Genomic DNA, 19,299 nt, shown 5'->3' with positions numbered 1-19,299 from the left:
TTTTAAATTATTCTATTGTGGAATTTTATTTGAAAGAAAAGAAAAAAAAAGACAAAAAATAAAAAGGAAAGGAAAACAACGCACAAAAAAAGGAACAATAAACCGCAACACAATGAAATAGCATTGTTGTTATGTGCATTCATATGATGTGCGCGTCGAGTAGTTATGACCCATTCCCGAAGGCCATTACCGACCGAAAAGGGGTTAGTCCAGCAGCAGCTAGCTTATACCACACAAAGACATAACCATAAACCCCCCCGCCCTCCACCCAAAAAGGGGGAGGGAATGATTATATATCGATATCCCATCTATATCGATTAATCGAAAACAAAAAGCAATACTTAATCTTTTGTTGATCCTCCCATGGTGGATGCCAGGGCTTGATAGCTTTTGACATTTAATTGACACTTTTCTCCACGTGTTGGATTCGTCAAAACGTGACGAGTTGATAACTTGTTATCCCAGGCATCCGTCCCACCACTTTGTTCCCCTTCGAAACCCAAACATTCCGTGCCGAAATGGAACGAGTGGACGGTCTGCTTTTGAGTGGGGCCCAGCAGCAGCATCAATACTTTAATAGCAGTGATCATGCAACAACAGCACACAAAGGCATGGACATAGAATATAACGCTATATCTGGCGTTAACGTCCAAGACCGAGTGCAATTTGAAGCTGATAAACAGGCTGTCTACAGGTAATTTTGTCATTGTCGGCAGTGCATCGATCATAGGTTGACAAACCAATCATTCTTCTGCAATTTAGGCACCCATTGTTCCCATTGCTCGCCCTTTTGCTGGAGAAATGCGAAGAAGCTACAAGAGGAGAAGTTGACACAAGAGTTGTCCTCCAAGGCCTTGAAAATGATGTCAGGGCTTTCGTTCAACATGAGAGAGATGGAAACAAGACCTTAATGACTGACAATGCAGAAGTCGATGGACTGGTAACAGAAACAATCAATTGTACCCTTCGTTTAATCTGAATGCTCTCTTTTTCTCCCTAGATGCTTAAAGCGTTGCAGGTGTTGAGGATACATTTATTAGAACTGGAAAAAGTTCAAGAGCTTTGCAGAGATTTCTGCCGTAGATACATAGCTTGCCTCAGAGGGAAGCTCCACAGTGAAAACTTGTTGAGGACCGAGGGAGAAAGTGGTGGTCTGGATGGTGATGAGGCAGGATATGATAGTAACTGCAGTAACGGCAGTGGAAGTCACCCTTTCAACCTAGACGCTGTAGCAGCTTCATACAGCTCACAATACAGGAGAGATGAAAGGTTAGTTTCTCAAGATGACAAAGTGCAATGAACTTTTTACTGATTAATGTTTTGCTTCAGTACTCACCAGCCAAGCTCACGCCCAAGTCAAGTATCGTACGTTCAATCTTCCTTGTCATCAGACGAAGAGGAGGATGCAGTCGGCGGAAATCCGAACCCATCAGCCAAGGTTAAGAGAGGAGTCCTGCCTCGAAAGGCAACTGCTGTTCTAAGGTCTTGGTTGTTTCAACATTTGGTGCATCCTTACCCAACGGAAGAAGAAAAGAAACAGTTGGCCACCCAGACAAAATTAACGCTCCTGCAGGTATTTTCCAATAAAAATCATTTACTTGTTGCTGAATGTTGGTACTTATAATTGGAGGGCACATTAATTAGGTGAATAACTGGTTCATCAACGCCAGACGAAGAATTTTGCAACCAATGTTGGATTCGGCCCATGCTACTCACGCCGGATCTGCGTCCCTACAACCGGACGTTGATTTTACTCCCAAACGAATGCTTATATCTGGTGCTGGAAGCAGTTCAGGCCCTGGAAGTGATGGAGAGGATGCTCTGAGCTACGGTGATTCCGACCAGTAAAAAAAAAGTAATGCAAGATGACCATTTTGTTCTCATTTTGTTTTTCTCAATCGAGTATTAATTGTAGTTTTGCAATTTGTCATATTTGGCATGTGCACTACGTTCTTAAAACGCAGCATCAAAGTTCCAATTAGATTTGATTCTCTTCGCTCTGTCCAGTTATCAAACGTTTAGCTGGTTCCGAGTGACGAGGTGGTCTAAGGAAGCCTTATACAATGAGACGACAAAAAAGTAAATCATGACCTTAATAGTTAGTCGAAGTTTTCAGTTCAATATTTTTCTGCGACCATCGAAGTCATTTCACTTTTTCATTTTACTCTGATATCGACAACTTCCTTGTTTTTCATCGAAGACGAGTGGGGTTAGTTTCGTTTTATTTTAATCGAGTGCGATTTCGGTACGTACTTAAAAGAGCTTGCAATACCGTTCAAATAGTAATTTAAGAAAGAGACATGTGTTGTTTGTGTGTTTTCAAGAGCATTTTTTTCCTGTGCTCGGTCGAACCGCCAATTTCAATTTCGCTTTTCTTTTGCCTGTGTAAAAAGACTGTTCACACATTTTGATGTAACATGTTAATATTTATCTCCTGTTTAATGCCCGTCTCTATGCAAAGTTCGTGCTGGCAAGGTGATGAGTGATACTTGATCACTCCAGTCGAAAAAAATGATGAGTGCAGGAATGATTTCCTATGGCCCGCGCAAATTGATCCATACGTAAATTTTTCCATAGTGCGTTTCACTGTGCCTATTGCTATAGGTCCGTTGTTATGTATCAACATCTCCAAAGGCAATACATCGATTTTCTCTTCACAGTCAACATTTGCGTAATTGCGTTTGGTCAGATACATTTCTCCGTAAAAATGAACCCCAAGCATACGAATTCCGTAACATTCCACAAATCCAACTTTGTTTTTTTTTTAGATTCGTTTTATTGATCGACTCATTATTTGTATTATAGTGGACTTAGCTGTCGACTAATTTTATTTTTGTGAAGTTAAAAACTGTTCGTTCATTTGTGAAAAAAAATTATACTTAGTCTAATTTTGTGTGTTAGTTTTAACGATGTTCCTTTTTTCAAGCCTGCCGATTTCAGCCTGGCCGCCTGAGGATAAGGCACGGTCTTCGACGCAATATAGTCCCCCAATTAAAAAGAATGCAAATTTTTAAATAATTCATCTTTTTTTTTATCAAAATATCCCACAGGCTAGGAGAGCCCAGCAGAATGCCCAATAAGAAATGTACTTGGAATAAAGCACTCTGTCTGTGCGTTAAGTTTGGTTCTAAAGCGGTACAACCGCTTTGGTTAAAGCCCTACTGCCCCCATATAAAGAAGTGGAGGTATCTATTAGATTAGGCTGTATCAAGGATAGGCCTTTAACTACAAATTTATATTTTCTAACACAGTTCATACTTCAGAGTCCAGTACCATTCTACTCGTCTAAAACTTACAAATAAGATTTTGCAACGTGGCAAGTGCGTGATGCTGATGACACCAAGCAGAACAATTTCGAGTTACTGACGTATGTTATCACTGATGTGAATGGATAGTCCCGTAATTTTAGATCCAGTCAATTGAAAGTGATCAGAATATCATTTGAAGATCAAAACACTTGTTCTTCAAAATGAATATCGAACGTATTGGATTATTTTTCTTAATAATTACTATTTTGGGTTTTTTAATTACATCCCGGAATCATCTGACGGTTAACCCCGAATGCAATTTGGATAACGTGAGAAGTTCCCGCCAAAATATTATTCCATTAGGCCAAGATGACGAAGATGTTTTGGTTTTCGTGCATGTAAGTAATGCCAGAGTAAATTATTTGTTTTGCTCTTTTACTTTTATGTGGGTGGTGGGCAATTTGGATTATTTAGATTTCTGATCTGCACATCAGTCACTTTACAGCAGAAGATAGATACGAGCAACTTAATGAGTTTTGCAGCATAAATTTAAAAGCTATCAGTCCTCACCTGGTTCTTGCAAGTGGTTAGTAAATATCTTTAGACTGTTTGTACACAGTTTTAAACATTTCTATCCTTTTTTGTCAACAGGGGATTTAACTGATTCTGTTGCTCCTGGCAAAGTTACGCAGTTTATTGAAGAATGGAAGATGTATGAAGATGTGTACACTAAATGTCAAAATGAATCTGGGGTCCCTCATTGGTTGGATGTTAGAGGAAATCATGGTAGTACAAGGACTTCAAGTATTTCCCACAGAATACTGTAATGAATTGAGTATTTGTTTCTTAAATAGATAACTTCAACATTCATAGATACAACAGTTCCAACAGCTATTACCCACAGTTTGGATCACAAAGGAAAAATCCTGGATCTTACATGACTATTATCAAGACCAATGAAAGGACAAAATATGCTTTCATCGCCGTAGATGCTACTCTTGAAATAGGCCCAAAACGATTACTAAATTTTGTCGGGCAATTGGACGATAATCGCTTGTCAAAGTTAAAAGAATTGGATAAAAACGCCACTCAATTAAATGTTAATGGAACTATTTGGTTTGGTCATTATCCATCTTCGAGTATCTTCAATTCCGGACTGCGTCCTGGTTTGCGCGATGTCGCCTCCAAGGGAATCGCCTATTTATGCGGACATTTCCACACTCTTTTCGGCATTGTACCTAAAATGTATTCGCGCCACCATTCGGGAATGTTGGAACTAGAACTTGCTGACTGGAAGGACCGTCGAATGTAATTCACATGTGTATTACGTTTACAAAATTTGAGTAACATCGATTTCAATACTGAAATAGGTATCGAGTTGCAGTACTCGACAAAGGATTATTTTCTTTCGATGATGTTGAACATAATAGTTGGCCGGTTATAGTTGTGACTAATCCAAAACCGCTGTTGACGGTTCATCCTTGTCAGCAGCCCAATGAATTAATGGCTAATTCGACCCACATTCGAATTTTCATATTTTCTCCTTCGCCAATCGAATTTTGCGAGGTATTGCAATTTAATCATTTAGTACTGTTTTTAATAAATGTCATATTTCATGATGTGCCAACAGGTGAGATTGGATCATGGAACTTGGGATCCATGTAAACTAACAGGCCAAAAATATCCCCTATATACCGCGCCTTGGCAAGCGGAACTCTACGCTAAAGGCCCTCACACACTTGGAGTGAGAGCCAAAGATTCTACCGGATCCGAGAAAATTACGGAAATCGAATTTGCTTTGGACAACACAATGCCACATTACCCGTGGAGAGCACGAATAGCTCTGATGTGGGATTTTACTACTATGGTAAGTATTAATTTTAGTTCTGCTTTTGTTTATTTTGAATTTGACTAATAAAAATTTTATTATGTAATTCAGAGTAAAGTGGTATTCTGGGTTTCAATCTTTTTTTGTACAGTACCATTTTTGTTCGTGAACTTTCTACAGAGGCGAATCACGTGTAAGAATAACAACTAAATTTAACTTTAAATAGATTCATATTCATAGTGTGTTCCCTACATTAAGATCGACTGCTGTCGCCGCTGCGAGTTAAATATCGTTGTGTTAACCTACTGATCAGAAAATTCTGGGTTTTTTCTGGCATCAAAAAGTTATTCTACCCGGTTTTGGCCTACAGCATATACCTATGCGTTGGACCTTGGCTTGCAGGCTATTTAATCGACGACCGCATTGGTGTTGTTTTCGCTTGGGGAACTTTTTTCCAAGATGGAATATTTCTAAAAGGAACTACAACGTATTTATACGGCGGTATTCACATTATCCTATTCAATGGGCCACTTATTTGCATTCTTGCTCACACTGCAGATGTGAGGTAAGTGAATTTCAAGTTAAAAGAAAAATTTTCATTTTATTATGTAAATTTTATTAAATTTAGGTTCCGGGAGACAAGAACTGGAAATAGAGCCTACAGCCGCACTTTTTTCACGAAATTTATGCTCCATGTTCCTATTTTGTTGTTTGTTATTTTTCACTGTACCACTTGCTTGATATTTATGCACTCTTATGGATGGTATACCCTACTGCTCAACCCTGCGCGATTCTGGAGTTTGTTTCTCTCTCTCTACCTTTGGTGGAAAGCGAAAACATTAAACTCGTTGGATTTCACGTGAGTTTTATATTTTAAAAATTTTTTTTTCACATATCAGAAATCACATCCGATGAAATTAGATGCGGTTGCTGTAGTGTACATTCATGTATTAAATTTATTTTTAAATACTCACTTTGGGTTTTCTGATTTTTCCTGTCTTATTTATAGAAATGTCGCGAGAACCTGGAACTAGAATATGTCGTTTTCCCAATAAAATTAACCATTCTTACCAAAAACCTCTCCATTTAAGTCCACCTTTTTCCGCCCGTCTTCACTTTTTCCACTTCTTTATAGATTGCACCTTTAACAGTCGCTGTCATGTTGATCCCATCTTTTGCCTACATCAATCATTGTGATGATGAAGTGAAGTTGTGCTACACTTCCTTCAAAATTTGCTTTTGGTGGAAAGTAGTAAAACATTCCTTTGCCGTTCCCTCACTCGACAGAAAAGCTGTAGGTCGGTATAAATTTTGTCAAACTTACCAAAAGATTATTACTAATTTGTCATGATTGTTAATATGTGAAACACAATTTACATTTCGTATTTTTTCAGTGCGTTGGGGCTTAGGTGGTGTGATTACTTAACTAACGGACCAGTGTGATTGCTAAAATATAGACGTCCCTGTGATATGCGAACGTTCAGGGTCGCGATCTAGTGTCGCTTTCGAAAAGTTCTTGTGGTGATTTTTCCCGATGTCCCCGGAGAGGGCAGTTGTTAACTTGTTATCTATCCCGACCAGCGTGCAGTCGAATTCGGCAGTCAAATCATTATTGTCTCGTGGACGTCGTGGTCTTGCTGCCATCGTCTTGTTGCCATCGTCGTGAAGTATTTTGAAATTGTGAACTGTGAAGTGAGAAAACTGAAAATGCCTTGCTGTGTGGTGCTAGGCTGCCGAACAGGTTATAGGGTCACTAAAAAATACCCAATTCCTATTATCCATAAGTGTTTTAAAGTCCCTAAAGACTTCGAAATTAAGGCGAAATGGAGTGATGCAACTGGTGGGGCAAGTTGCACCACCAATTCTTTAAATTTGTGTGCACGTTTTTTCATCTCGAGAGTTTTCCGCGACGAAGACCGAATAATTGAAGGCGAAACCATTGTACAACGTTAACTGCAACGTGAAAATATCTACCGGCACAAGCAGTACCCACCGCCAATGTAGGACCAGTAGAAGGTATTTGCTTCCACTAATGGTAAACAACAAGGTCACATCAGTAATATCGTTAAACAATTTGCAATGGTTAGATGTCGTTCGACAACTCTTCCAACAGTTAAAAACAGAAATCTTGATTATTCAGTGCTACTCAAATGAGTGATGCACTCTCTGGTACAACATTAACTAGAAAACATGCACAATCTAAATTGTCTTTTCATTCATACAGAAGTGAAGTACACAACAAAAATATTTGTTTTGAAAAAAGTTGCCTGTCATGACTCATGAGTCAGAAATGATTCGTACCGCATCTAGTGTCGGAAAAGGGAACAAATCTGTACCTCGAGGGAAAATTGTGGGGGATTTTTTGGGGAGTATCCCTCCTGCTTTTCCCCTTCATGCTATGCTAAGGCTTCACTGATAAGTGATCGTCGACATTTCACAACCATTATTTGTTGGCTTAAATTGTGTCTGTTATAAAAAAACCTAAAGAGTAAAGATTAGATAATAATTTACCAAGTGCGATGCTTGGGGTGCGTTATGACAGTCACATCCAAGCAATTTTAGTTTCAGCCGATTGGATCATCATTTATTCATTATTTTGTCAAAAACATTTACCTTCAAAATGGAATACAGAATAAAGGCGATGTTTAAACTTGTGGGTCTTTTTGTTTCTGTGTACGTAGCATATATTCGTTATACGGCTGGCCAATGTGTGTGTGAAACAGATAGCATCGACATAACAAACCGTCAACAAATAATTTCACTAGGACAAGATGACGAAGATGCTTTTATATTTGTACATGTAAGTAAATTCTTGTTTTCATCTTTTAGTTTTCACGTTCGTATGGCACTGAATTTTTATACTGTACATTGAATTATTGCAAAATTGGAATTAGATTTCTGATCTGCACATCAGTCACTACACAGCAAACGATAGATACGAGCAACTTAATGAGTTTTGCAGCGTCAATTTAAAAGCTATTGTTCCAGGCTTGGTTCTAGCAAGTGGTTAGTAACACATCTTCAGACTGTGTATTACAGTTTTGTTGAAAATTTCAATCTTTTTTCAACAGGGGATTTAACTGATTCTGTTGCTCCTGGCAAAATCTTAGTTACACAGTTTATTGAAGAATGGCAGATGTATAAAGATGTGTACACTAAATGTCAAAATGAATCTGGGGTGGCTCATTGGTTAGACTTGAGAGGAAATCATGGTAATAGATTTTCAAATATTTCCCCCATAATAGTTTAAATCGATAATTTGTTTCGTAAAAAGATAACTTCAACGTTGATGGATACAATAGTTCCAACAGCTATTACCCACAGTTTGGATCACAAAGGAAAAATCCTGGATCTTACATGACTATTATCAATACCAATGAAAGAACAAAATATGCTTTCATCGCCGTAGATGCTACTCTTGAAATAGGCCCAAAACGATTACTAAATTTTGTCGGGCAATTGGACGATAATCGCTTGTCAAAGTTAGAAGAATTCGATAAAATCGCCACTCAATTAAATGTTAATGGAACTATCTGGTTTGGTCATTATCCATCTTCGTGTATCTTCAATTCTGGACTTCTTGAATTGCGCCAAGTCGCCTCCAAGGGAATCGCCTATTTATGCGGACATTTGCACAATTTTGTCGGCTTTGTACCTGAAATGTATTCGCGTCACGATTCGGGAATGTTAGAACTAGAACTTGCTGACTGGAAGGACAATCGAATGTAATTCACATTTGCATTATGTTTAAAACAAATTGAATAACAACAATTTATTTATTCAATAACAAAAAAAAAGGTATCGAGTTGCAGTACTCGACAAAGGATTATTTTCTTTCGCTGATGTTCAGCATAAAACTTGGCCGATTATAGTTGTGTCTAATCCGAAACCGCTTTTGACGGTGCAGTGTTGTCAACAGCCCACTGAAATAATGGCCACTTCGACTCACATTCGGATTTTTATATTTTCTCCTTCACCAATCGAAGTTTGCGAGGTATTGCAATTTAATCGTTAACTGTTGTTTTTAATACATGTATACAACTATATATATTTTAATCTCATATTGTACCAACAGGTAAGGTTGGATAATGGAGCTTGGGAACCTTGTAAACTAACAGGCCAAAAAAATCCCCTATATACCGCGCCTTGGCAACCGGAACTCTACGCTATAGGCCCTCACACACTTGAAGTGAGAGCCAAAGATTCTTCCGGCTCCAAGGAAACTACCGAAATCGAATTTGCTTTGGACAAAACAATTTCGCCACATTTTTCGTGGAGAGCAAAAATAGCTCTGATGCGGGATTTTACTACAATGGCAAGTAAAATTCTAGTTCTGTTAAACACTTTATTGTTTCTGACAAATATTTTATTTTCTCATTTAGAGTAAATGGCTATTTGGGGTTTCAATCTTTTTTTCTACAGTGCCATTCGGCATCATGCACTTACTACAGAGTCGAATTATTCGTAAGAGTTCGAATAAATTGAAAAGTGAAGTTGGATTTCTATTAATGAATTTGTGTTGCCCATTTCAAGTCGGAGAGCGGTCCCCGGAACGAGTTAAATATGCGTGTTTAAAACTGCTGCTTAGAAAATTTTGGGTTTTTACTGGCATCAAAAAGTTATTCTACCCGATTTTGGCCTATACTTTATACCTATGCGTTGGACCTTGGCTTGCAGGCTATTTAATCGACGACCGCATTGGTGTTGTTTTTGCTTGGGGAACTTTTTTCCAAGATGGAATATTTCTAAAAGGAACTACAACGTATTTATACTGCGGTATTCACATTATCCTATTCAATGGGCCACTTATTTGCATTCTTGCTCACACTGCAGATGTGAGGTAAGTGACTTTCAAGTTAAAAGTAAAATTTTCATTTTGTAATGTCGATTTTATTAAATTTAGGTTCCAGGAGACAATTATACGGAATAGAGCCTACAGCCCTACTTTGTCCAGGATATTTATGCTCCATGTTCCTATTTTGTCTTTCCTTGCTTTTCACTTGGCGACTTGCTTGTTATTTATGCATTCTTATGGATGGTTTACCCTACTGCTCAACCCTGCGCGATTCTGGAGTTTGTTTCTCTCTCTCTACCTTTGGTGGAAAGCGAAAACATTAAACTCATTGGATTTCACGTGAGTGTCATATTTACAATTTTTTTTTTCACTCATCAGAAATCACATCCGATGAAATTAGATGTGGTTACTGTACATTCATGTATCAAATTTATTTTTAAATACTCACTTTGGGTTTTCTGATTTTTCCTGTCTTATTTATAGAAATGTCGCGAAAACCTGGAACTAGAATCATCCTCCGTCATCCTTACCAAAAACCTCGCCATATAAGTCCACCTTTTTCCGTCCGTCTTCACTTTTTCTGTATAGATTGCACCTTTAACAGTCGCCGTCTTGTAGATTCTATCTTATGCCTGCATCCATCATTGTGATGATGGAGTGAAATTGTGCAAGACTTTCTTCAAAATTTGCTTTTGGTGGAAAGTAGTAAAACATTCCTTTGCCGTTTCCTCACTCGACAGAAAAACTGTTAGGTCGGTTAAAATTTTGCAAACATTTTGTCAAACTTACCACAACAGCATTACTAATTTTTGCGATGATTGTTAATATGTGTAATACAATTTAAATTTCGTATTTCGTATTTTTTCAGTGCGTTGGGGCTTGGGTGTGGTAAATTCCATAGGCGGTGCTCATCAATGAGGTATTGTATTTCATCCGAGCGACTATTAAAATTGCTAGAACAGATGATCATTCATTTGAGACCCAGATTTTTCTTTGTATTATCACGACTGCTCACCCTGGCCAAGTGTCAAAAGGGCCAGGTAGTTGGTGGTGACATCGGAGTATATAGTATGAAACATTGGCAAAACAAATGTTTTTTAATCTTTACATAATAATATTAGAAACTGGTTGGCATCCGTTGTGAGTACTAAATCCACTTTGGCGAATTCCAGAGATTCGGCAAACATTTCGTACAACACGAGAAATTCATTATCAAAGTAGATTTGGTTTTTTGGGGGGATTTCAATACCTTACGAAAAAATGGAATGACCGTATGGAGAAAAAAAAAGAGGGAATGATTTTTTAATAATAACGGAGGCCTACTCTATTATATTTTGTTGAATGAACTCGATGGCGCGTTGAAGATTGGCATGTTTGACTACTTGTTGTGATACAGAATCGAACACTGCGATGTGACAGACGATGAAGGTGAACTGGCCGCCGAGATCATTTGCGGTGATGATTGCAGAACCACGTCAGACTGAGCGTTCCAACGTGATGGTGAAGCGGCCGAAGAGTTGGCAAACCAATACGGTGGTGGGGACCGATAATGAGATGAATGAGCTGTCGTCTCTCCATCCTGGACCATGGGGCTGCTGCTGCTCGGCATTAAAGGAGGCACTTGACCTCCGCGATGGATGTAGGCCAAATGCAAACTCGTCGATGAAGACATGGCCAATGTCTCTGCACTAGTCACCGTCGTCAGCTGTTGGCAAGCTTGCATCAATCCATTGAAATCGAATTTGTACGTGTAACGCTTTCCAGCAACTTTGCTCATTATGTTCTTATCGTAATAGTATCTAAAGAAAAATGTCATTTATTTGAATCGTTGAAAGGTGAAAAAGTTATATGTTTCTAAAATACCTTAGGGCCCGACTGAGCTTGTCGTAGTTCATGTTGGGTTTAGCTTTGCGATTTCCCCATTGGCGTGCAACTTCATCAGGATCGAGTAACTTGAATTCACCTTGGCTTCCCTCCCATGCGATCCAGGCAGCGTTTGATTGCGGATCGGCCAGCAACTCGAGCAGGAACTACCCCAAGGTTAATGAAAATTTATTTATTAACCAATTATTTTCCATTCAAAATTGCTTACCTGCCACAACTGAATTTGGCCTGATGTAGAAGCCGGATCCGGATCTTGAGTCGATTTACCGCCTTCTTTATTAAAATCGGGCGAATCTGGCGACCCTTTTTTCCTGCGGGCAATTCCCAAGGTAGTGTGGAGGAAATCCTGAATCCACCAAGACGGATGCGAACCACCCGACGGCGATGCGTTAACACTTGAAGTACCGGCCGTGAGCGGTGATTCATTCGATGGATGCGAGAATGACATGACACCCGACTGTTGAGTCTCCTGAACTGGTTGCGATTGAACCCGGATCGTCTCCAGGACCTCTGCACCCTCTCCTAAGGATCAGAAAACAATCAACTGAATGATAAGGTGGTGCCTCTATATATAACACGAAATTTAGATATATAGTTATAGGGCTTTCACTATTACTCTTGCCCAGTTCACGCATGCGCTTTACGCCTATTTCATAATAGCAATCAATTCCCAATCAGCTGGGCGTCAAAGATGCGCAATCATTTTCACCTGAGAGTTTGCCCTTGTAATTAAATGATGCAATCTCACTCTTCTTAATAAAAAGCCAATATAGATCATCAGCAACAACAAGGGGGGGATTCTCATTATGCCCGATGGTTCTCGCAAGAATTTCCATCTCTAAACATTCAATATGACCGGCTGGCAAAAGGGGTGGAGACATCCTTTTTTTCTTCTTTATTCGATGCGTTGCAGAATATCCGTCCCCTCCGCATACATTTCCTTATCGTATTAGACTTGGAAGATAATATATAAGGTCCGTGTTGATCCATCAACGCCTCTCGGATATATTCGAGCATCAACTAGGCTTAACTGCTGAATGATTTTTCTTATATTGAATATTAAAGAAAAACTTAATTTTCCAGGTCGAATGATTTAACTCTAAATATTTTCTACGACAATTTTGTTAGTTTTTGTTTTTAAAAAAATATATAAAGTTAAACAGCATCCGGTACTATTGGGATCGTCCGGAAGCCTTTGATATGCAGATTGTGTGCCTTCACATGATCTTGATTGCTATGCTGTCACTTGTTGTTTAATTACAATTAAGGATTCTTTTCTTTTTTAAACGTTTTCAATTATTGTCTGTTGATGCTGCACATGCACGACTTCCTTGAAAGATTTCACTTACCATGAGTCGATTGTAGATGTGGTCGTTTCAGCCAGAAAAGGGCGGCGGCCAAAAGGGGTCCAGCTTCTGATCCGGCAACTTGGACAAAATTGTCTACAGTCCACGAGCAGAGATGTTGGCCATTGGTAGGAAATTTGGCCGGGTCAGTCGATTCTGGCCCAATCTTCAATTTCTTTTGCGACCATCTCAGCCAGGTAACCACCTGTTCTTGGTTCCACGTACTCGGGTCTGTGTTTCAACAAAAACCCCAAATCATTAGGCCACCATATAATTGAATTGCAAGAAATAAAGAAAAGGTTATTCAAAATTCCCCTGATTCTAAGAAAAAGAGCACGAGCTTTTCACAATTACAACCGTGAGCGTCGTGTAGACCCTAGTTGGCCAATATCCGGTCTACCCGCTGGCCTAGAACCCGTTATACACCTCATATGTCACGTTGCTGCTGGGTTTACCTGATGGGACAGAGACGTCGTTGAGTGTCTCTTCTGAAGAAGTACTTTCACTTCTTCCGGCCATTGATGACGTTGGATGATTCGGGTTGTTGATGTAATTTTCCGATTGAATTGGATTGGTGGTGGGTGTGGCGGCCGTGAAAACGTCAGGGAATCCCCAATTGGGCTGCTGCTGCTGTTGAAACCAACTCATTTCGTCGCTAGTGAGTTGACTATCTTGAGCCAGGAAGTCCTCCGTGGAGGACCAACCTTGATGCTGCTGGAATTCCGTTGTCTGGTCTTCATTGGTTGGCCAATCGGACGCCCACGACGAGGACCCTTCGTCAAAGGCCGTTTGATAGCCGCTCTCTTCTGAGATCTCACGACGCATCGTATCGACGCCCGACGTCTGATGCGGGCGGAATTCCGCCGACGGATGGAAATAGGCTGGAACTAGTGGCGGGACAATCAGCGAAGAGCTGTCCAGGTCCCATAGAATAGAACTGGGTGACTCTTGGACCGAGTAAAAACCGCCACCAGCCGCCGACGGCTGATGATTTTGGCGATCCATCGTGAAACCCACCGGGAAATTGAAGCAGGTACCGACACTCATGAAGAAAACGCCTTGGGTATATCTCGAATTTGAAATATTCACCTTGATTGGCTGTGTGGTCGTGTGGGAAATTTGTTTGTTTGAAAAAGAGATTGCGACACTTTCGTGATTCACGGTGAGTCACACACGACCTGTAGGTGTCTGTAGGGCTAGTAGTTTTGGTGAAAGTTGCTGTCGAAATTTTAGGCTCGAGTCACATTTTCTTCCTTCTAACCGTACAGATTTTTTGATTTTCACGTCACAACACAAAATTTGAATCCACCGACACCGAGTTCACCGAATGAAATGACCGGAGCTGTTGGCGAACCTCAACATGTAAAGATGACGGGTAACCAATCAGAGTCGACCACCCCCCCTTCTGTCTCACAGACTTGTGAAATAGCTGAACTGGAAAAGCCAATCAGAGAAAAGCGGCTGGTCTAGATGAAGATTTGTACTTGATGATTGCAAATGTTTATTTAATCCTTGATGATGTGACGAACCGCCCGGCTTGTGTTAAGCAGGCCGCTATACTAAGAGTTTGACGGCGGCGACTCGACCATTTTGCCGGTATAATGCCGCCTACGCTCCTCACCACCACTGTGTGTTAACTCGACAGCAGCATTGGGGAGGTAGGTATGTGCACAACAGACAACGGGCGAGTTAAAATATATTCCGGGAATTCATCTCGACTTCCTTCGCCCGCAGCGGACAAACTGGTAGATCTTGCCGTTCTCTCTCCATTGCGAAACGCGATACTTATAAACTCATACACCTGCCCTCGTCCTAAGGTAATGATCCAACTAGCTACTATACTATCTCACGATCATCAAACAGGTCACATCCTTTTGTTTCGTTATTTTTCACGTTCAACCAACTCTTTTATCTTCTCTCGAGTGTGTGTTTTTTTTCTTTTAGACCTGATTGATCTCGTGTGGCAATATTCAAATCAACAGTATTATTTGTCAAAGTCATTGGCTCAAACGGAAGTCAACTTTTTCTTATTTAATGTCCCGTTTTTTTTTGTTTTGTTGTCTTCGGGCTGGGACATAGTCCATGCGAGCATGTCTCCGAGACTTCCCGCGCTTTCCAAAACACCCACGCTTTTTTGATGACGTCACACACTCCCGCGTCTGTTTGGGTTGAATAATTCTTTGTGCGTGTGGTCGTCTGAGATGGTTATCAAATAGAAAACAAAAACAGGAATGTCAAGTCTGCTCAAATGAATCAAAGTATATTCGCATCGACGCTTCTAATTAACAACAACATTTTCTTTCCAAATTTAGAAAAAAGGGGAATTTTTATTTTTGTTTGAAAAAAGGCCGACAGCACAACTTCCGGCGGCGAGTGTCAACCCTTTTAGAGAATAACAAAACGTGCCGAATTTCGGTGCGAAAACAGGAAATGATTTCGCCATCTAAATACGCAATTATCTAATGGCTACAACATTTTTTAAAAAATAAAAATTTGTGTGAAGCGCAAGCGCATCAATGAAGAAATAGCAGCAGAACAGACTGTCGTAAATCAAACAGCGGGAGCCAAGATCAACAACACGGAACTATGTCGGTCATTTTCAGGCGTCAACAATGCGAGGCGTCGATTGTTATTCGCCATAGCTCTACCAAAGAGTCTCTCTCTATTCTTAGCCGAGCTGTCGGCAACATTGTACAACACACACTTTTCCTGCTGATGAAAATCAATGTGGAACATTTTATACTACAAAGTGAACTAGCACGGTTGCTGTTAATGGCTTCTGCGGAGGATTCTCAAAATGAGGAGAACTTGTATCGATTCAAGGTTGGATAACTGAATTCTTTGTCATTTAAAATGATGAATGTGTATTCGTAATTTAATTGCCGCCGCTAATGAACTTTTGGCTTAAATCGATTGAGCATTCCGTGTGTCATTCATCACTGCCTCCCCGACGTTATTGCATTCAAATGTGTTAATCCCCTGGTGGATTTCAGTCCCGCTGCACAAAGTGTCAAAAACAATTTTCTCACTCATCATGCTCATTTTTGAAACTTCATTTACGGTGTTGAATATTTTTGTAGTTTTTCTTTTTTCTTGAATCGATTCCGAGAACTGCCACAAATGAGGTTTTTCCCCCGAGTCAACTTGTAAGTCGACTCGGAGCAGACGACTTTGTCGGCTACATTTTCTCCACAGCAGAATAAATGGGCTTGATCAGCATTTTTACTCAAAGAAACCCAATCAACAGTAATTTTTGTTAAGTTGGACGCCATTGTTACCAAGAGTCATGGTTGCCTCAGCCATGAAGTGGGTTAAGAAAGGAATCAAAGAGAACATTGAAAGTGTAAAACAGCTTTCTATTCAACTATTTCCACATGCTGCTGGTGCCATTGAAACTATTATTTTATATTTTTCTTTATTAGACAGCCGCTGAAGATGAAGGGCGTTTCGATATGCTTGGACTCGAAGTTGGAGATACATCTTTCCCAAGTCACAGGAGAGCTCAAAGAAGGCCAAAAGAGAACATTTTCAAATCAATGTTTCTTACCATATCTGTGATAGTTATTGTGACACTTCTCGTATTGTTCTTTCCCCACGGTTTGGGAAGTTTCAGCAGGAAGCAAGTTATTGATGATTTTCAACACGAGACCAAGTGCAATCAGTCCTGCCAGTAAGTCACCAACTACAATTTGACATTCACACAACAGCATAACTTAATTTTGTTTATTTTAGCATTACTTTAGTCGAAAGTATACCTGAGGGATTAGTTTATCCCAATCAAACTATTCAGCCATCTATTTTCGATAGTTGGTTAAGGCTAATTGACATAGCCGAGACTTCAATTGATATTGCCTCTTTCTACTGGTCTCTCAAAGGTGAAGATGTTGTTCCTCATCCTTCAGCTTGGAAGGTATGTTTTCTACTGAAAATGAATCAGAAAAGTTTGTTAAAATAATCTGAAACATTGTCTAGGGCGAGAGTGTATTCAAGCAACTGAAGGAAGCCGGGCTTGAGCGTGGCATTCGAATCCGTGTTGCCCAAAACCAGCCTTCGAAATCCGCTCCAGATGAGGACACAAGTGTGTTGGAATCTTTGGGAGCCGCCATCGTGCGTAACTTGGATTTCAATCGCTTGATTGGAGCCGGAATTTTACACACAAAGTTGTGGGTGGTAGACGGCAAGCATTTCTACGTTGGATCTGCTAACATGGACTGGCGTGCCTTAACCCAGGTGATTTCTTTTATTATTATTCAAATAAAACACTGAAATATATGACCTCCTTTCACGTAGGTTAAAGAACTGGGAGCCACCGTTTACGACTGCCCATGTTTGGCCAAAGACATGTCAAAAATTTTCCAAGTCTACTGGGCTTTAGGTGAAGAAAACGCCACGATTCCGGACGCTTGGCCACAGGACTTGGCCACTCACATAAATCACACAAATCCTTTGACGGTTGATTTCAACGAAACGACATCTTCCGTCTATTTAGCGGTAAGTAAATTTTTAAAATAAACTTGATTTCAGTTTAATTTTAATACGTCATTGAAACAGAGCTCTCCCCCGCAACTGTGTGCAGATGGACGAACAACAGATTTGCAATCTGTTTTGCACACAATGGAGCAGGCTCACCAGTACATAAATATTGCTGTAATGGATTACATCCCAGCCATGCTGTACACCCCTCATCACCAGTATGTTACATGAAAGTGAATATTTGAAAGAAACCATTATTAACTAACTAAAAATGCCATAGATACTGGCCAGTTATCGACAACCAGCTAAGACGGCTAGCTATCGACAAAGGCATCAAAATTCGGTTACTGGTTTCTCATTGGAAACATACCACACCTGCCATGGCACCATTCTTGAAATCTCTGGCTGACATTTCAAAAGTTTATCCAAACGTGGACGTTCAAGTCGTAAGCTATTATTTCGTTGATGTGGACATTCTCTCAGATATTTGTATTATTGTCTTAATCATTTAGAAAATCTTTGTCGTTCCTGCCTTCAGTCCCGATCAAGAGAAAATACCATTTGCTCGAGTCAACCATAACAAATACATGGTGACCGATAACGCTGCTTACATAGGTGAGTTATTGCGTTGTCCCATGATGTAATCTTCTTTCGATGACTTAAAAATCCTTTTAATCTTTTAGGGACGTCCAACTGGTCTGGCGATTACTTTATCAATACAGGAGGTACACAGTCACGTGCTTTTTCAATACGCATATGACCTTGATTAAGGACACACACACAATTTTGCTTTTTTATCATTTTGGTTATCTTTTAGGTGTAGGACTGATAGTGAACGGCACTGGGCAAACGACGTTGCAGAGCCAGCTGAAGGAGGTTTTCGATCGAGATTGGAACTCTGCCTACTCTCACCCACTGGATAGCATCAGCGTCTATTAAAAATAAAGAAACGATGTTCCCAAAGATAGTGTGAGTGTGCCAAGCAAACGGCAACAGTGTTGAGCCGTATCTATTTTCTCTCCTTCGTCTATTTCTTTGTGTGTTAAGAGAGAAGAAAGATTTACACCGACAGAGCCTGGACTCTACGACCCCCATATAGCACTCGAATGTTCCAACTCTACTACGCCCCTCTTTCTCTGTCGGGAGGATATTCAAGTTACACACGCGCGCATATACACTACTACCCCGGGGTTTATGAATAACACAGGAGATAAATAAATCGTTTCGGTTTTTCCGACACGGTACACAAACACGCTCACACGAGAAAAATAAAAATACAAATATAACTGAATAATTTAAGATATGCGAAATGGAAGAAGAAGAAGATTTGGAATAAAATACATTGTAAGGGACATAGTTGCTGCCCACGCTCATCGAAGCGCTTCGACGGGCACGAGTCCAGCAAACGAGCCGAGAGGATGGGGGGTTGTTATAGAGTACGAACGCCCTTCCTTTTTTCTTATTTTTTATTTTTTTAGTGGTGGCCATAGCCAGGGAGATTTTCATTCATAAATAATGGGGGAGGGAGATGGCAGACCTTGAAAGAATGCCTCGAGGGAATAAAGGACGGCCAATAGGAATCGAGACTCCGCCCATTACGATGCTACGTGTAGTAAAAACGTAGTAAGAATGGGTTGAGTAAAAGTGGGGTAGTGGGTGGGTTGTCCACCCACCGAGAGAGAGACACGCTGACAGTCGCCGCCATTTTGAGCCTGTTTTTCTTTA

The 19,299-nt window shown here is 40.1% G+C and overlaps 5 protein-coding genes across 6 annotated transcripts; 4 read left to right on the top strand and 1 right to left on the bottom strand.

The window, feature by feature from the left end:
- The first annotated feature begins 341 nt into the window (after positions 1-341).
- LOC124310798 (homeobox protein PKNOX2-like) lies at positions 342-2,664 on the top strand. The gene is made up of 5 exons (XM_046774776.1): positions 342-694; positions 763-940; positions 1,001-1,269; positions 1,330-1,573; positions 1,645-2,664. The coding sequence occupies exons 1-5, from the start codon at positions 519-521 to the stop codon at positions 1,846-1,848; spliced, it is 1,071 nt and encodes a 356-aa protein (XP_046630732.1). The 5' UTR covers positions 342-518; the 3' UTR covers positions 1,849-2,664.
- Positions 2,665-3,037: 373 nt separating this feature from the next.
- On the top strand, positions 3,038-10,723 carry LOC124312254 (transmembrane protein 62-like). Of its 2 annotated transcripts, XR_006910453.1 has the most exons (12): positions 3,038-3,185; positions 3,252-3,646; positions 3,723-3,834; positions 3,900-4,034; positions 4,103-4,556; positions 4,619-4,814; positions 4,879-5,115; positions 5,188-5,269; positions 5,335-5,641; positions 5,705-5,935; positions 6,086-6,374; positions 10,624-10,723. XR_006910453.1 is itself a non-coding variant. In XM_046776708.1 (11 exons), exons 2-11 carry the CDS (start codon positions 3,470-3,472, stop codon positions 6,108-6,110), a joined length of 1,956 nt encoding a protein of 651 aa, XP_046632664.1. In that variant the 5' UTR covers positions 3,038-3,185; positions 3,252-3,469; the 3' UTR covers positions 6,111-6,461. The 2 variants fall into 2 exon arrangements, 1 of the variants encoding a protein (XP_046632664.1); XM_046776708.1 differs by lacking the exon at positions 10,624-10,723 and having other exon boundaries at positions 6,086-6,461.
- On the top strand, positions 7,083-10,723 carry LOC124312255 (transmembrane protein 62-like). Its single transcript, XM_046776709.1, has 11 exons — positions 7,083-7,092; positions 7,758-7,876; positions 7,971-8,082; positions 8,148-8,288; positions 8,351-8,801; positions 8,875-9,070; positions 9,152-9,391; positions 9,459-9,540; positions 9,610-9,916; positions 9,980-10,210; positions 10,355-10,723. The coding sequence occupies exons 4-11, from the start codon at positions 8,213-8,215 to the stop codon at positions 10,377-10,379; spliced, it is 1,608 nt and encodes a 535-aa protein (XP_046632665.1). The 5' UTR covers positions 7,083-7,092; positions 7,758-7,876; positions 7,971-8,082; positions 8,148-8,212; the 3' UTR covers positions 10,380-10,723.
- Positions 10,724-11,249: 526 nt separating this feature from the next.
- LOC124311920 (DNA-binding protein D-ETS-6-like) lies at positions 11,250-14,643 on the bottom strand. The gene is made up of 5 exons (XM_046776286.1): positions 13,557-14,643; positions 13,105-13,332; positions 11,964-12,277; positions 11,735-11,901; positions 11,250-11,670 (listed from the first exon to the last, which is right to left on the bottom strand). Exons 1-5 carry the CDS (start codon positions 14,146-14,148, stop codon positions 11,250-11,252), a joined length of 1,722 nt encoding a protein of 573 aa, XP_046632242.1. The 5' UTR covers positions 14,149-14,643.
- Positions 14,644-15,664: 1,021 nt separating this feature from the next.
- Positions 15,665-18,873, top strand: LOC124310703 (5'-3' exonuclease PLD3-like). Its single transcript, XM_046774658.1, has 10 exons — positions 15,665-15,924; positions 16,524-16,771; positions 16,834-17,011; positions 17,074-17,331; positions 17,392-17,592; positions 17,653-17,792; positions 17,855-18,020; positions 18,087-18,189; positions 18,258-18,299; positions 18,392-18,873. The coding sequence occupies exons 1-10, from the start codon at positions 15,688-15,690 to the stop codon at positions 18,511-18,513; spliced, it is 1,695 nt and encodes a 564-aa protein (XP_046630614.1). The 5' UTR covers positions 15,665-15,687; the 3' UTR covers positions 18,514-18,873.
- The last annotated feature ends 426 nt before the right edge of the window (positions 18,874-19,299 follow it).

This window comes from Daphnia pulicaria, chromosome 8 (assembly GCF_021234035.1).
Source record: "Daphnia pulicaria isolate SC F1-1A chromosome 8, SC_F0-13Bv2, whole genome shotgun sequence".
NCBI classification, from domain to species: Eukaryota; Metazoa; Arthropoda; class Branchiopoda; order Diplostraca; family Daphniidae; genus Daphnia; species Daphnia pulicaria.
The sequence above is the reverse complement of the archived record's forward strand: the minus strand, read 5'-3'. Positions and strand labels throughout refer to the sequence as shown.

Coding starts and splice junctions, on each gene's coding strand:
- LOC124310798 (XM_046774776.1), top strand. CDS start 519: ATGGAACGAGTGGACGGTCTGCTTTTGAGTGGGGCCCAGCAGCAGCAT. Junction 695..762: donor GATAAACAGGCTGTCTACAG/GTAATTTTGTCA, acceptor TCTGCAATTTAG/GCACCCATTGTTCCCATTGC. Junction 1,270..1,329: donor CAATACAGGAGAGATGAAAG/GTTAGTTTCTCA, acceptor GTTTTGCTTCAG/TACTCACCAGCCAAGCTCAC.
- LOC124312254 (XM_046776708.1), top strand. CDS start 3,470: ATGAATATCGAACGTATTGGATTATTTTTCTTAATAATTACTATTTTG. Junction 3,835..3,899: donor TCACCTGGTTCTTGCAAGTG/GTTAGTAAATAT, acceptor TTTTGTCAACAG/GGGATTTAACTGATTCTGTT. Junction 5,936..6,085: donor TTAAACTCGTTGGATTTCAC/GTGAGTTTTATA, acceptor TCTTATTTATAG/AAATGTCGCGAGAACCTGGA.
- LOC124312255 (XM_046776709.1), top strand. CDS start 8,213: ATGTATAAAGATGTGTACACTAAATGTCAAAATGAATCTGGGGTGGCT. Junction 9,392..9,458: donor TGCGGGATTTTACTACAATG/GCAAGTAAAATT, acceptor TTTCTCATTTAG/AGTAAATGGCTATTTGGGGT. Junction 10,211..10,354: donor TTAAACTCATTGGATTTCAC/GTGAGTGTCATA, acceptor TCTTATTTATAG/AAATGTCGCGAAAACCTGGA.
- LOC124311920 (XM_046776286.1), bottom strand. CDS start 14,148: ATGAGTGTCGGTACCTGCTTCAATTTCCCGGTGGGTTTCACGATGGAT. Junction 11,902..11,963: donor GCCAAATTCAGTTGTGGCAG/GTAAGCAATTTT, acceptor ACCTTGGGGTAG/TTCCTGCTCGAGTTGCTGGC. Junction 11,671..11,734: donor AAGCTCAGTCGGGCCCTAAG/GTATTTTAGAAA, acceptor ATTTTTCTTTAG/ATACTATTACGATAAGAACA.
- LOC124310703 (XM_046774658.1), top strand. CDS start 15,688: ATGTCGGTCATTTTCAGGCGTCAACAATGCGAGGCGTCGATTGTTATT. Junction 17,793..17,854: donor CTGTACACCCCTCATCACCA/GTATGTTACATG, acceptor AAAATGCCATAG/ATACTGGCCAGTTATCGACA. Junction 18,300..18,391: donor TTACTTTATCAATACAGGAG/GTACACAGTCAC, acceptor GTTATCTTTTAG/GTGTAGGACTGATAGTGAAC.